Genomic DNA, 17,307 nt, shown 5'->3' with positions numbered 1-17,307 from the left:
AGCTATTTGCTTTTTATGTTAATTGAAGAATAAATATTGGTCAGGATAACTTGCATCATCTTCTTCAAAGTGAATTCCAAAGGATCTTTTACAACCACCCAAATCGGAAAATGGAGTCTTGGTTTAATATCTCAATCAAAAGATGTCACCTTCAAATGTGCAACAGACCCTCAACAGTGCACAGGAGTGAGAACCAAATACAGAATCTTATGAATTCAGAAGCAAGCATGCTGCCAACTCAGCCACAGCTGGCACACACACAGTAGGAGTTCTCCTTCTAATTCAATCCCTAATTTACAATTAGGCGGCAAATCAAACAAGGTTGCCACTCTTGCTATCTGGTGATCCTTCTGGAATCTGTATGTTGGATGATAATAGGATTGAAGAGTGTGATGCTGGAAAAGCACAGCTGGTCAGGCAGCATCAGAGGAGCAGGAGAGTCGATGTTTAAAGCATAAGCTCTTCATAAGGAATTTTGATGTTTCGAATATAACCTCTTCATCTTCTGCTCCTTGGATGTTGCCTGACCGGATGTGCTTTCCCAGCACCATATTCTTCAACTCTGATTTCCAACATCTGCAGTCTTCACTTTTCCCTGACAATAGGATTGGACTTGACACTGATGTTCCAACAGCTGTATGGCTTGGCAACACACAGCAGGGAACAAAAGCCAGATTTCCAGGAAAATCCAGCCATTATGTTAAACCAATATCTGCCAGAGTCCCACAGAGTAGAAAATCAGATAAGTGGATGCAGTTTATTTTAAAACCAAGTCTATCAGTTTTATTTTTCAGTTCACTCCCCCGGTTTTGATTATTTTTGAGGGAAGCTGACACAACCAATGAATTATTCATATGACCATGGAATATAACATGTTTGGATGTAAGCCGTGACACATAAACCAAAAATGAGAGAGATGAATAAAAGCTTACTTTTGCACCTTTGATGCCTGGTTCTCCATTTGCACCTCTTGGTCCCTCTGGCCCCTGAAATATAAAAGACTGATTAATATTCTTTTAATAATTTAACAGTTTTACTTACTGGGGAGGGCACTGGTAACCGACCTATATTGTTTTCCAAAGTAGCCAAACAAGAAGCTGAAATAACACAGCAAGCCAGGCAGCATCAGGACGTGAGGAAGTTGATGTTGTGAGTCAAGGTTCTTCGTCTAAATTGGGGTGGAGGGAAGGGAGCTCAGAAATAAATAGAGGGAGGGGAATGGGCTGGGGGAAACATTGGTGGGATAGTGTTAGGTGGATGCAGGTAGGGGATTGTTTATAGGTCAGTGGAAAGGGTGTAGCGGATAGGTGGGAAAAAGGATGGATAGATCACGTCAGGACCAAGAGGTAGAGAGGAAGTAAGGGCTGCATATGGGGGATGAGGTTGGGGATGGGAAGAGAGTGAAGCTAGTGAGGTGGGGGGTGGAAATGGAAGAGAGGAGGCAAAAAGGGACCTGGGAAATGCATGGAGAGGTTATTTGAAATTGGAGAACTCAATGCCAGGCTGAACTGAAGCAGTTTATCAACTTCGCTAACAACTTCGACATTGCCCTCAAATTCACTTAGCCCATCTCGGACACCTCCCTCCCCTTTCTTGCCATCTCCATTTCCATCTCCAGTGACAATTTACGGACCATCATTTACCATAAACCCACAGGCACCTGGCCTACACCTCCTCTCACACTATATCCTGCAAAAACTCCCTCCCGTTTTCCCAATTCCTCCATTTCTGTCGTGTCTGCTCTGACGAGGAGACATTCAACTTGCAAGCATCCCAGAAGTCCTCTTATTTCCAACAACTTTCTTTTCCCCCCAACACCATCATCCAGATAGCCCTCCACCGCACTTCCTCCATTCCCCAGTCCACTGCTCTAAACCTCCCCCTCCTCCGAATATAGTGCAGACAGGGAACCTTGTCCTCACTTTCCACTCCATCATCCTCCACATCCAACATATCATCCTCAAACACTTCAACCCAACTCCAATTAGGCCCTACCACCCAGAACATCTTCCCCTCCCCACCCGTCTGCCTTCCGCAAAGATCATTCTCTTCACCACTTCCTGATTCACACCACACTCCTCACCAAACCCTCCAATAACCCTCCCACCACCAACGCCCCCCACCACCCAAGCATATTCCCCAGTAACTGAAAAAGATGCAATACCTACCCATATGCTACCTCTCTCACCTCCATCCAGGGCTCCAAACAGTCCTTCCAGGTTAGACAGAGTTCACCTGCATCTCCTCCAACCTAGTCTATTGCACCTACAATGCTCAGTGAAATGGTCACCTAGTCTACCGGTGTTCCCGATGTGATCTTCTCTCCATCGGTGAGACCAAATGCAGACTAGGTGACCGCTTCAATCAGCATTGTCACTGGGCCCTAAACAGCTGACCTGACCTCCCAGTCACTGTCCATTTCAATTCCCCTTCCTACTCCCACTCCAACATGTCCATCCTCAGCCCCCTCCATTGCTGCAGTGAATCAGAAGAAGCAAAATAGAAGAACAATACCTCATCTTCCACCTGGGCATCCTACAGCCCGGAAGACTTAACATTGAGTTCTCCAATTTCAAATAACCTAACAACCCATTCCTGGCTTCCTTTCCAGCCCCGCTTCCTTCCTACCATTCCACTTCCCACCTCACTAGCTTCACTATCTTCCCATCCACAACCTTATCCCACGCCCAGCCTTACTCTCCTCCCCGCCTCCTTGACCTGACTTTACCTCTCCATCTTACTTCCCACCTATCTGCTCCACCCTTTCCACTGACCTATCACAATAACCCCCTACCTGCATCCACCTATTGCTATCCCACCTACCTTTTCCCCAGCCCGAACCTCTCCTATTTATTTCTGAGCACCATTCCCCCTCTCCAATCCTGATAAAGGATCTCGACCCAAAAGATGAACGTCTCTACCTCCTGATGCTGCCTGACTTGCAATGCTCTTCCAGCTTCCTGCTGGTCTACTTTGGATTCCAGTACCTGCTGGGTTTTTTTTTGTCTCTATACTGCTTTCCAAGACTGGCTGCATTTGTAAAAATGTTTCGTTCACCAGTATGAAAAACAAATGTTGTTTCTGTTCATTTTGCTACTTTTTACATCTTCCCAATTTATGTCCATGGCGGATATGTCTTTGAAGAGTATCTGAGTATTCAGCTTCCTCAGTGAGTGAAGGGAGAGCGAAAAGTCCTTTTCAGATAATCAAATGCACTCACTAAAATGTAATCCGAGATCAGTCATTGATGATTCTTCTTGGCTGTCAACTTGCCACTGGATACGGATGTTTTATTGCAATTTTATTCTATATTAAGAACCGACTCTAGGCTGACAATCAACTGGAGTATTGTTGTAAGAGCTGGGTGAAAGAAGAAACGGAAATTGATCTCAGTGCCATATGTGTGCCTGTGCCAAGTTAGAATCTGCCAGTTCAAAGGCACATTATCACTGCAGGGGTAAGATCATGAGACCATATGGACAAAAAAATCAGGCATACACCTAAACACCTTGTCGGAAACCAGTGAATTGAGCAAAGGAGTCTTCTTTATAGCCTAGAAACACAGAAGTAGGAGAAGGTAAACTGTTCTGCTCCCGTTCATTTTGATTATGGTTGATCAACAGTTTAATTTCATATACTCCACGCACTCAGCCATGTCAATAGATGCAAGCTATCTACTGTCTGATCTTGTGATTCAGTTAATGTTTGCACCAAGTTACTGGAAATATATTTGAGAAATCTTGGATGACTCAAGCAGGGTATGAATAACCATGTCCTCATCTGTATTCTCTTGTGGTCTTAGGTTCTTGTCTCTGTATTAGTTATGGAGAGACAAACTGAAATATGGATACATTTAAAACTTACACAAGCCTAAAATAATTCAATACTCACAGTAGGCCCTTGTGGTCCTGGAGGCCCTGGCAGGCCATTAAATCCTGGAACTCCCTAAATTAAACAAAAAAACACTTCAATTTTTGACAGATGTACAGTCCTTCCTAACATTGGAAGTTAACTCTTAGCCCCGACTGTTATGGAATGCATGATATCCCTGAGTTAGACAGCATTTCCCTACTCTATTGCTCTATTGCACCATGTGCTGGGACCTCTACATTTTGTCATTGACATAAATGATTTGGATGTGAGCATAGGAGGTGCAGTTAGTAAGTTTGCAGATGACACCAAAGTTGGAGGTGTAGTGGACAGCGAAGAGGGTTACCTCAGATTACAACAGGATCTGGATCAAATGGGCCAATGGGCTGAGAAGTGGCAGATGGAGTTTAATTCAGATAAATGCGAGGTGCTGCATTTTGGGAAAGCAAATCTTAGCAGGACTTATACCAAAAAAAACTGTATGACTCAATTTCTCGACACCCAAGTTAAACCTGTACAATAGACATCAGATCAAAAGTTATATATGTTAGTGCTAAATTATCCAGAACTAGTAATGGTAAGGTCCTAGGGAGTGTTGCTGAACAAAGAGACCTTGGAGTGCAGGTTCATAGCTCCTTGAAAGTGGAGTCGCAGTTAGATAGGATAGTGAAGAAGGCATTTGGTATGCTTTCCTTTATTGGTCAGAGTATTGAGTACAGGAGTTGGGAGGTCATGTTGCTGCTGTACAGGACATTGGTTAGGCCACTGTTGAAATATTGTGTGCAATTCTGGTCTTCTTCCTATTGATAAGATGTTGTGAAACTTGAAAGGGTTCAGAAAAGATTTGCAAGGATGTTGGCAGGATTGGAAGATCTGAGCTACAGGGAGAGGCTGCGGGGTGACCTTATGGAGGTTTACAAAATTATGAGGGGCTTGGATGGGATAAATAGACAAAGTCTTTTCCTTGGGTTTGGGGAGTCCAGAACTAGAGGGTATAGGTTTACGGTGAGAGGGGAAAGATATAAAAGAGACCTAATGGGCAACCTTTTCACGCAGAGGGTGGTATGTATATGGAATGAGCTGCCAGAAGATGTGTTGGAGGCTAGTACAATTGCAACATTTAAGAGGCATTTGATGGATATATGAATAGGAAGGGTTTGGAGGGATATGGGCCAGGTGCTGGCAGGTGGGACTAGATTGGGTTGGGATAGCTGGTTGGCATGGATGGGTTGGATCGAAAAGTCTTTGTGCCTCTAGGAGTCTATATAAAGTTTAAACTATGGTTCATGAAAAAATTTCAAAGTAGCTCTTACTGGTGTAGCTGAAAATCACTGAACTAAGACTGTAACAATCTGGATAAAAGTTATGGGATTAAAATAGTCAACAGTGTAAGCAATTCTAGCTGCAGATCATAACCAGGTAAAATTTAAATGTTGCTAAAAGGCCACTCCATGAACGTTAAGGCTTCACAATAAAACAATAGTAATGAGCAAAAAAGATTTTGAGTTCAAAAATTTGCTCTAATTAGATTTGGTCAGTTACTAGTTCTGGATAATTTAGCACTAACATATATAACTTTTGATCTGATGTCTATTGTACAGGTTTAACTTGGGTGTCGAGAAATTGAGTCATACAGTTTTTTTTAAGGTCATCACGAAGATGTACAAGGATTACATTGCTCCCCATACTGGACAAGGGCAAACAAGTGGAATCTTGTACGTACATGAGAAGTGAACATTAATCTATTTGTTTACATGAATTAGAGATATAATGCCTATTTTGGGACCGACTGCATAACTGGCTTGATCTCCTTAGCTTTCCAATTGAATTCTAAACTATGATCTCCCTGACCCCAGACTCTCCCTCTAACTTTAATCTCCATCTCCTTGACTGCAATCAAAACCTTCTCTCTCTTTGCCCCAGATTCTTAACCCCTATACGTAGATTGTAGCAATTTTCTGCCACCTTGCGATTCTGTCGCTGGACTTGTGATATCTCCCCCAGATCTCTCTCTCTCTCTCTCACACACACACACACACACACACACACACACACCCTCCACTATGCTCCCACAATGCGACACATTTACCTACGCCACACCATCCTCCCTCAATCTCCACCTTGCACCATCCACCTAAGCTTATCACTCAGTTTTGGGTGATCAACTTTCCTGATCATATTACAGGAACTCCTCCTGCAGCCCCACTTCAATGGGAATGAGAGCTCAACTCCAATATCTGGGAGTACTTGGACCAAACTGTCTGTGAACAGCTAAGAGCTGAGCAAAATGATGAGTACAGCGATGCGAGTTTTTAAATTGCAAACCCATATATGCAAACCAAACCTATATTGAGATGAAACTTGATATCAATGCCACATTCCAATTTATTGCCAATAAGTTGTCTGAAACAGAGATGCCAGAGAAAGAGATGACATTTCCGTCATAGAATGACAATATTCACACAGTGATTATACAATGCCTGCTGGCTGATGTGAGTCAGTCAATGATCTAAGAATGAACACCTTGAATCTGTGATTTAGTCATAGAGAAAATCTTTTGAACACAATTCTCTCCAAAGATTAGATAAAACATTCTTTCAATGAACAAAGGATGTGCAATGATATTAGAAATGCAGATTTTCAAAAAGCTTATTTAAGACACCAGTAAGCTCTATGCTTTAAAAATAGAGGCTGAAGTCAAAAAAGAATAGTGATTAGCTTTCATTTTTAAAAGTCCTTTGATTGAAGGTTGAGGACAGAAAGAGAGTTCTACAGTTTTGAAAGATTAGGCAAGAATTACTTAAGTATACGATTTAATAATGGATTAACAATGAATTATTTAAATGAGACCTTTGCTAGTTTTGATGTCTTTTATGTAGGTTACAGTGATTCTTCAGGTGAAAATGTAACTTATGAGGCAAAGTCAGATTTTTGTGGCAAAAGCTGGGTTGGCCTCAGAGCAGATTACTTATCCTAAAGAATAGCTAAAAAACATTGGAAAGGAAAGATCTGTCAAAGAGAAAACAATTTTCGGGAGGGGTTTGCAGATGACAGCAATTTAATGACTGAGTGATCACTCATTTTGAAAGTAAGTGCAGCATGTGATCAAAACTGAATGACCAATATATGGTACAAAAGTGTCATGGAAGGATTTAAGGACAAGGATGAAAATTCAGGAAATAAGTTAACTGGGACACAAGAATGTGGAAACATTTACATCAGTGGAGTTCAGTTATCGAGATTCACATTCAATGGACGTTTCTGAAGGATGAGCACAAGAAATAATGAGATCATCCATGACTGCTATGGTCAGAGATCTCCTGCATTACTTGGCATGGCGTGGAGGTAATGACAAAAATGTCACAAATGGTGTAGAAGGCAGCAGTGTAGAGAAACCGGAGAGGTGGAAAACAGCTGCAAACAAACAAAAAAATCTGAATAGAATACCCTCGGAACTAAATGAAACATTGGAGTGTTTCCATTGAGGTTAGGGTCTTCCATTTGAGGAAGCCCAGTATGGACTCCCTGCTTGAGAAAGACTGAAATGTTGAACCTTTACCTTGCTTTCTTTATTTTTCTAACCTATACCCTAGGTATCTTTGTATCTAAGATGACACCGGAAATAGCAACTTTGTACACTTTTCACTGCACTCGCATATACCTGTACTTCAGTACATGTGACAAAAACCTGAAAACGAGATCACTGAGGGATGACAATGATGTAATGAACAACTGTATTTTCAACTCATGGAGAGATTGTCATTGATAGAGATTCCACGGTACTCACTTTGCTTCCTTTTTCCCCAGATGCACCCGGAAAACCTCTTGGTCCTCGGGAACCCTATAAGATAAAATTAGATCTCAGCGATAAAAAAAATCTGATTTTAGAAAAGGTCTGAGATTCTGTGTTGAGTTAAATATATTTATGCAAGATTTCCTTTCATTCCTCAACAATCACAGATCGCATGACAAATTCTGGGAAGGGGAATCATTTTAATGTTCGTAAAACTAAAAGAACTGCAGATGCTGGAAATCAGAAACGAAAAGCAGAAATTGCTGGACAAACTCAGCAGGTCTGGCAGCATCTGTGGACAGAGACCAGAGTTAACATTTCAGGTCCAGTGCCCCTTCTTCAGAACCATTCTGAAGACTTTTTCCAGCAACTTCTAGTTTTGATTTTAATATTTGTGTCAGGCGATATCAGTAATATCCAATAAGTACAGTATGGGTAACAATATAGACAAGAAGGTGCCTTTGCCCTCAGCAGCCATGAGATGTGCTGGACCTAGTATAGTGGCATACAGTGCCAAGATGACATGGAGATTCCTCAACTTTCTGATCATGACAGGAATACTCTGCATAAATGCTTGCTTCTGCTTCCCTACAAGCTTGGATTTAAACTATCTGAAACTTACATAACCCATTATGATTTGTTGATGGTGGGTGAGGTAAGTTAAGTTTAGTCTATCGAGCTCCAGTTTGGAAATGTGTACAATGAGGGCTGAATCTGATGGCCGTACTGGTGATCCCAGCCAGAAAACCAAGACCCTGCTGCATTCACTTCTGGAAGCCCTGATGTATTTGTTTGTCCATTAGGCAACTAACCTTCCTGGTATCAGAGTTTCCAACCCCTTAAGAGAATAGATCCTGCCTCCAAGAGCTTCTGGTCCACTGGAGAGCTGACAACCCAGTAGCACCACCAAGAACATTGATCACTACTGGACTGTAGCCAAGCTACTCTGACAGCGATCGAGTATTTCCCAGAATGGGAGGTCAAGGTATGGGGTTTGTCAGGCCTCAGCCAGATTGTGGAGCTAATTTCCACCCTGACAATGTGTGCCAAGATTTTCCACTTATTTAAAAAAAAACTTAGTGAATAATTGAGAGGAACGAGTCAAGATTTTCCTCAAATTCACACATACATTCCTGCCATGGTTTCAGATCTTAATTTAACAAGCTCTAAGTTCTCCCTTTAGATACAGGCACCCTCCTCTCCCTCAAGATGATTTCGTTTATCATGCTGAACTGTTGTCTTGAACTGGCTATTTTATTGATCATACAGAAATAAATTCAGAATAAGTCTGGGTTTACTGTAACGAGCAAGTGACTCACCTTATGAAGGTACTACATGTGAACAGTTGCATTGGGGTTTTAAAACAGTACTTTTGTTGTTCTAACGTGGATTGAAAAGAAGTCTAACTTGTACCCTGTCCTATGCAATATGATTCAAAATTGGTGTTCAAAATATGTAAGCCTAGAAATAATTGTGGAGGTGTTTTTCTACAAAAGTTTATTGCACCTGTATTAAATTCCTCTTGTCACCACTTAGCAGCATCTTAACCCATTTGAAGTCATCCTTTTTACCACTGTTGAAAAGTTAAACATAGAACATAGAACATAGAACATAGAAAAATACAGCGCAGCACAGGCCCTTCGGCCCTCGATGTTGCGCTGATCCAATCCCACCTAACCTACACTAGCCCACTATCCTCCATATGCCTATCCAATGCCCGTTTAAATGCCCATAAAGAGGGAGAGTCCACCAGTGTTACTGGCAGGGCATTCCATGAACTCACGACTCGCTGAGTAAAGAATCTATCCCTAACATCAGTCCTATACCTACCACCCCTTAATTTAAAGCTATAAAACATGTACATAATTATCATAGATGACAGTTTTGAGGCTTTGGCATTTCCAAAAATGATTAGGAATATAAATTGCCTCTCAAGAAATCATTTCTCAAGATGTATTCTAGAAGATTATTAAATTTAATTACAGCAAATACATACCTCAGGTCCAGGAGCACCTCCAATGCCTTGTTGCCCAGGAAAACCACGATTTCCCTGTGTGAAGAAACAACAGCATAAATTAAGAACATAAGGATGCAGGAATGGGAGGAAGGGGTAAACCATATAACTCCTCAGGCTTGCTCTGCCTTTTGATATGAGCATGGCTCATCATCAGCTTTAACCTCATTCTCCAGTCCTCTCCCAAAATGCATTGATTCACCTTACAAACCTAAAATGTATCCATTTCCAATTTAAACGTATTCAATAGTGGAGCATCTTTGGGTACAGAATTGAAATAAAGTCACAATTACCGGCATGAGGAAATTTCTCCTCATCTCAATCATAAATGGTCAACCCCCTACTTGGAAATGTCACCTCAGCCAGGGAAACCAGATCTGACTTTGTGGTGTTTAATGTTGACCCTGGGCACCTGGCAAGGTCATTGGCCTGGGAATGAATATGGGTTGGGCAAGTTCAATGGATGGGGAGAGTAAGGGAGGACAGGAAACTCTGAGAAGAGTGAACTAGAGTCTATTCACCTAATTAAAAAGCAGGGACTTAGATTTGAGCTCTGTTGTTTTATTTTTTCTCAGATTAATGAACTTTGAATGTCACTTTGGCAAAGCAAGTGACTTTCTGCAATTCTTCAAGCATATTGTCTTTCTAAAAAGTAATAAAGTGGTAACAAAAATTAAGTAATCAAATTGGGCTTGGGTTCAAAGCAACAGAGAAAAACGTTTGATAAATAGGAACACAAGAACAGGAGTAGACCATTCAGCCCTTTGAATCTAGGCTATCACTCTAGATCATGACTAGGGGGGGTCATCTAGTTTAATACTTTACTCCCATATTCTTTGATATCATTCTTACTAGAAAGCTATCAATCTTTTTGTTGAACCTACTTATGGATAAATTACTATCGCCGTGTGAAGGAGGGAATCCCAAAGATTCACCTCTCTCTTATTGGAGCTCCTTCTTATCTCAGTTAAATAGTTTGCCTTTTTATTCTCAAATTGTTCCTTTCGTTCTGGGATCCCACAGACAGGAGAAACATTCTTTCTTCCTGAATGGCCTAACCCTTTAAGAATTTTTCCAAGTTTCTAAGAGATCACCTTTCAGTTTTCTAAACTCCAAAGAGTACGGCCTCGACACCTCAATCTCTCCTCACAGGACAGTCCCACCATCCTATTAAATGGTCTGGTAATCCTGCATGATGCCCCTTCTCAATTGCACACAATACTCCAGGTTTGGTCCACCAACGTTGTATACAATTGAAACAAGGTTTCATTACCACTGTACTGAAAAGAATCTTAAATTGTCACCTTTTAATCTGTCCAATAAAGGTGGGCTTGGGTGGGGGAGGGGGGGGGTGCTGGTGGAAGGGCTGTGGATAAAGGGATAATTCCAGACAGCAGTAAGGATTTTTCCACCTTTTTTATCCACCTTTTGTCCTCTTTTTCTCATCTGATGTATAAAGTACCAGAATCACAGAATCATTACAGTGCAGAAGGTAGACATTTGCTTCATTGTGCCTGCACTGGCTCTATTAACATCAAGAGTATTATATTTGCATAGTTAAGTTTTTTATATCGTAGCTCAAACTTAGACAAATGTGCAAACTATTCAGAAATGTGGCGTTGTTCACATACCTTTGGACCCTCTTTCCCAGCCTCTCCAGATGCACCTTTTTGACCTTTGTGGCCCTGAAAGCAGATGGGTAATTAGTTTAAGAATCAGTATTTCTGAGCAGTTGCAAGATGCTTTCAGCTGGTAAACCAAAATCGAGCCTCACTGAATGGTGGAAGATAGGGTTGATCCCCGTCTGTCTGGACTCTCAAAGTCATTCGTACTCATGAGACAGCAGAAACCAGGTAGTACTTCACAAAATGGGGGTGGGGGGGGAACACTTGATATTGTTTGCTTGCCACTGTGATGAGCTGCAAAGTGAAGACTGGCTGAAAAGTGACAGTCATCGAGGCTTGGACCATGATGGTAATCCATGCACAGAAGGGTCCAGCAACACACACAGATGGGTGGGAGGGCAGATACTTTGGGTAAGGGGATTTGACTTTCCAAACCCCCACATCACAGAGTGAAAACACAATTCTGTCATTAGAAAAGTAAAATCAAAATTTGTCTACACAACAAGAAGGCAAGTTTGGCCTTTAACAGACAGTATTCTTGCTTCTAAGTCTGTAGTTTTAAGCTTCTATCATCACTCTAAAAAGAAAAGACATAATTTTAATTGTAACTTCAGTGTGGAACTAAGACAGTGTTCCGTTCTTAGGTGATTATCTTTGGATGTCAATTAAACTAAAGTCCATTCTGTAGACTATTAAACATTTCAGGGCACTACTCAATGGAGAGCAATGAATCTTCCTGTACTCTCTGCAATATCCTCAGGCAGCTGACAGAACCATTCCATCAGAAGATTAAACTGTTGGATAAGAGTTTATAAGAGGATAGCTTTTTTTTAGATTACCTAGATTAGATTACCTACAGTGTGGAAACAGGCCCTTCGGCCCAACAAGTCCACACCGACCCGCCGAAGCGCAACCCACCCATACCCCTACACTTACCCCTTCACCTAACACTATGGGCAATTTAGCATGGCCAATTCACCTGACCCGCACATCTTTGTACTGTGAGAGGAAACCGGAGAACCCGGAGGAAACCCACGCAGACACGGGGAGAATGTGCAAACTCCACACAGTCAGTCAGTTGCCTGAGCCGGGAATTGAACTCAGGTCTCTGGCGCTGTGAGGCAACAGTGCTAACCACTGTGCCACCGTGCCACCCCCAATGGACCAATTCGTGGAATCTTTCTTTATCATGTTTTCCTATGTGGCAAACTGCAGGTCAAAAGTCCTCAATCATTGTGTTTGTACGCATTACAGTCACATTGTTGTTTACCTTAAATCCTAGCAGCCCAGGTGGCCCAGGAGGGCCTGCAGGACAGGACATTGTACACTGTAAAACAGAACAAAGATTCTCCTAGTTATGTTGCTCAAATTAATATCAAAATAAAAGTTTTCAAAATCAAAAGTTGTTGTTCAAGTAAGTAACTTATATCCCACAGCTAGGAGGTACACGAGTTAAATTCCTTTGTGTCATACAACACTTCAGTAGATAATCAGGTGTGAACATCGTCCATTCCTCATCCACGCGAAGACAGAGAGTAATATACTGGTCGGCAGAGACTGATCCACTGGCAAGCAGTGTGATTCCCCAACAAATAGCTTGATTCAAATGACAAATAATGATTGGACTGAGAGATAAATTGACATTTATGTCATCTCCTGTAACATAAGAATGAGATTTGACTCACAAAGGACTGAGAATTCAATGGGCTTTTATCACAGAAACTGGTATCTATATATGTAACATTACAACCACAGGCCATTTATAGGTCTAGCTCAAATTAAGCAATTTGGATCCACTGGTGTTGAGTTTAAGGAAACAAAATATGAGAACAATCAATCACTGCACATAGGTAAGCTGCACCAGTTTGGAAAATAAATCTAGTTTATGTCTATAATGCCATTTTTGTCAAACAGGAGCTTTGCATAATTAAACTGGCAGTATCCTTTGACTGTTGTTCTTAGTTTAAAATTTGTAAGCAGCTTTTTGGTTCAGATTTTAGTTTTCATGGGTCATGTCATACAGAAGAATTCAATGCACTTAAATGGCAGAGGCTGACACCTACAGAAGTACACTACAATCACAGGCATAAATGTATCAAGGCTCAAGAGAAACTATTTGACTTATTGCAGCACGCTCCACTCAGAATGTCATAATCAATATGAACAGGGCTCAGTAAAAAGCAAACAGCAAGCTTTATACCATGCTGTGATATGGTGATGAGCATGTCTCTTGAAAGTATATCCTATATCAGATGTGAGACAATGCAACGCTGGCATCTACTGATTTACTTTGGCCATTTTCATTTTAAAAGTCATCTAAGTCATCTCTATGTTGACCATGCCTGATCTAATGAATGATCTTCCCAGGAATGTTGACCAATTTTGCTCCTCCAAATGGTCCCTGATTTGCCATCTTTCATTCCTTCATTTGGGTTCAAACTTCTCTTTGGCCAGGCTTTACATGTGAAAATTCATCATCGTAGGGAAGATCACCAAACTCAGATATTATAAATGCACATTTGTATTAATGTAAAGGTAATGTGGTGCATACACAACCATAAGATTTGGGAACTAAAGAGAAATCATTATCAGGAGGAAAGAATCTAGCGTACAGAACTGGAAGGAGAGAACTTGATGAAGGTTCAAAATGACTCAAAATGTGGGCCTGAATTGAGTAGATGCTCATGAATAAGAATGGAAACCAATATTGGATTTGGATCCCTGAAGGCTCAAGGTAACTGGCACATTTAAAGTTATTTGCATAGATTGTTGTATTTGAATATGCTGCACACTTACCACAACATCCCCACTTCCATCTGTCCCTGGTGTACCAGGTGGGCCCTGTAGCAAAGGAAACAAGCAGCATTTAGCAACTTGCATGATAAATTCTTTTAAAAGGTAAAAACAGAATTATTTTCTGCAATTTTATTTCAATTGCAAATTGGATCCGCGAGTGTTTTATATCTTACTCAATTGGGTGTTATGAAAGCAATGAGACAGCAGTGAAATGGCATGACGGATGGGGAATTGAAGAAGTTATTTAATTTTGGGAGCAGTACAACTGGGATCCCATTCACACAAAAGTGCTAAGTACTTTATATGTGTTTCAGTCACTCAGAAAATTAGATTTCCATTTCAAGGCCTTCTAAATTGAGAAACAAACAGAGAAAAAAAAGGCTTAGAAGAAAGGTGATAACATAGCTTAAGAAAAGCAAAGGGAGATTGCGCAAAGAGACAGGCGGCTAACATAAAAGAGAATCCCAAAGTCTTTCACAGGCGCATACATATTAAAAGTTTGGGAACAGGTCCCAATCAGTGTCAAGAATGGGGATCTACTCATTGTTGTTCACAAGATGTGAGCATTTGGAAGGGTTTAGAGGAATGCAGAGTACTGGGCTAATAGTAAGGTTCTTAGTAGTGTACATGAGCAGAGAGATCTTGGTGTCCAGGTACATAGATCCTTGCAAGTTGCATCCAGGTTGATAGGGTTGTTGTGAAGGCATATGGTGTGTTAGCTTTTATTGGTAGATGGATTGAGTTTCAAAACCACGAGCTCAAGCTGCAGCTGTACAAAACTCTGGTGCGGCCGCACTTGGAGTATTGCAAAGAATTCTGGTCACTGCATTATAGGAAGGATGTGGAAGCTTTGGAAAGGATTTAGAGGAGATTTACTAGGATGTTGCCTGGTTTGGATGGAAGGTCTTACGAGGAAAGGCTGAAGGACTTGAGACTGTTTTCATTAGAGAGTCGAAGGTTGAGAGGTGACTTAATTGAGATGTATAAGATAATCAGAGGGCTAGGTATGTTGGACAGTGAGAGCCTTTTTCCTCAAATGGTGATGGCTAGCATGAGGGGAGATAGCTTTCATTTGAGGGGTGACAGATATAGGACAGATGTCAGAGGTTTCTTTACTCAGAGAGTAGTAGGGGCATGGAACACACTGCCTGTAACAGTAGTAGACTCGTCAACTTTAAGGGCATTTAAATGATTATTGGATTAGGCATACGGACGAGAATGGAATAGTGTAGGTTTGATGGGTTTCAGATTAGTTTCACAGGTCGGTGCAACATCGAAGGCTGAAGGGCCTGTACTGCACTGTAATGTTCTATGTTCTATTACTGGCTGAGTCAACAATCTGTTCTGAAGAAGCGTGATCTGTCCCAAAGCTTAACTCTGTCTTCTCTAAATAGATGCTGCCAGACCTGCTGAGTTTTCCCAACAATTTCTGTTTTTGTTAATGAGTTCCAGCATTTGCAGTTCTTTGTTTTCTTCTATTGCCCATCCCTAATTGCCCTGAATAAGGTGGATTGCCTTCATGAACTGCTGCAGTCCTTGGTGCTGGCTGCAGGAGAGAGTTTCTGGGAATTTGATGTGAACATGGAAGCAAAGGGCATGACTTCGATATTAAATGAGTAGTCTTTATCAGGGAAGCAGATGCTACCCATGATGACAAAGGAGGACATTTATTCACTAATAGAATTCAAAATTTACGAGGAGGAGTGATTAGTTAACCTGTCAGTACATAAAGCAATCATTGAGACACGATATGATGCACCCACGAATGTTGAAGCAAATGAGAATGAAAGAGGAAATTGTGTAAGCACTGCCATTATTTTTCAATCATCATAAGACTCAGAAATGGTGCCAGAATACTGTAGAGTCCAAACATTACACCACTGTTGAAAATTTCTAATAATATAAGATCAGATTTTACAGATCAGTCAGTTTAACTTCAATTTTATGGACATTTACAGCAACAATTATTTAGGATAGATTTAAGAATAACATGGACAAATGGTGGGTGAATCAAGGGGAGGGTGATGTGGATTTCTTAAGAGAAAGTCGTGGTTAGTTACTTTGCTGTAGTTTTTTGAAGAGGTAACAGAAACGGTTGATGAGGGTAAGGCTGCAGATGTGGTGTAGCTGGATTTCCACAAATAAGGCTAACACAAAGGACAGTTCCAAAATTAGCTGAATGATCAGAAAAAAAGAGAGGAAAATGGTTAAAGGATATCTTTCAAGCTGGAGGAATATTTGTAGTGGATTTCCTCAGAGATCGGTACTGAGATGTTTGCATTTCCTGATATATGTAAATATGATGATGTGCAAGAGACAATGTCAACATTTGCAGAGGAATACAAAATTTGGAATTACTGTAAACTGTGAGGGTAGTGAAGAACTTCAAAAGGATATTGACAAATTGGTTGAATGGTTAGCTAGGTAGCAAATGGAGTTCACAGTGGAGGCATTTGAGGTGATATATTTTTGTACGTAGAACAAAGCACAAGATAAAGGGTACTACTTTAAAGGCTGTGCAGGATCAGAGAGATCTGGGTGTACATGTACATAAGACATTAAAGATGGTGGGACAGGGAAATAAAGGATATATTCTCTTTTATTAATAGGAGCAAAGGGGTCATGCTATACTTGCATAACACTCTCGTCAGTCTTATGTACAGTTTTGTATGCAAAACTTCAGAATATATGTGAACACACTGCAGACAGTGCAGAAGTGAAGAGGTTTTCAAAAATTTACAGGAGGTTTCCAGGGACAAGACACTTCCATTATGGATGGGATAGGAGACAGAGATTTTTCTTCCGAGAAAAGAGAAGGTTATGAAGAAATTTAACAGAAGATTTCAAAATCGTGAGAGATCGGGACAGAAAAAAACAGAGAAACTGTTCCCATTTTGTAAAACAATTGAGAATTTAAATTCAAAGTAATTTGCAAAAGTGACAACTGCAATGTGAGAAAAAATGTTTTCATAGAGTCAGTAGTTAGCGTTTGGAATCCACTGTCTGAAAGTGGGGTTGGAGGCGGATTCCTTCAAGACTTTCAACCGGGTCTTAGTTGTTTTATTTGAATAGAAATACTGTGTGGGATGAGTTGGAAAAGGAATAGAATGGCACTAATTCACAATGCTCATTCCAAGAGTTGGTATTGTCATGATGAACTGAATGATTTCCTTCCACCTCACAGAAGATTTGTCATTGAGTGAAATGGA

General features: G+C 40.9%; 1 protein-coding gene across 1 annotated transcript in view; it reads right to left on the bottom strand.

Annotated features, from left to right (window-relative positions):
- LOC132815241 (collagen alpha-1(IX) chain-like) overlaps nucleotides 1-17,307 on the bottom strand; it is a gene marked incomplete at its 5' end in the record, with an annotated part of 114,747 nt that overhangs the window by 51,319 nt on the left and 46,121 nt on the right. The window contains 6 exons of the mRNA XM_060824056.1: nucleotides 933-986; nucleotides 3,892-3,945; nucleotides 7,658-7,711; nucleotides 9,660-9,713; nucleotides 11,309-11,362; nucleotides 14,099-14,143. Of these exons, the coding sequence (XP_060680039.1) occupies nucleotides 933-986; nucleotides 3,892-3,945; nucleotides 7,658-7,711; nucleotides 9,660-9,713; nucleotides 11,309-11,362; nucleotides 14,099-14,143 (315 nt within the window). The remainder of the gene's footprint in view (nucleotides 1-932; nucleotides 987-3,891; nucleotides 3,946-7,657; nucleotides 7,712-9,659; nucleotides 9,714-11,308; nucleotides 11,363-14,098; nucleotides 14,144-17,307) is intronic.

The sequence above is a fragment of the Hemiscyllium ocellatum genome, chromosome 4, assembly GCF_020745735.1.
Source record: "Hemiscyllium ocellatum isolate sHemOce1 chromosome 4, sHemOce1.pat.X.cur, whole genome shotgun sequence".
Taxonomy (NCBI): Eukaryota; Metazoa; Chordata; class Chondrichthyes; order Orectolobiformes; family Hemiscylliidae; genus Hemiscyllium; species Hemiscyllium ocellatum.
The sequence above is the reverse complement of the archived record's forward strand: the minus strand, read 5'-3'. Positions and strand labels throughout refer to the sequence as shown.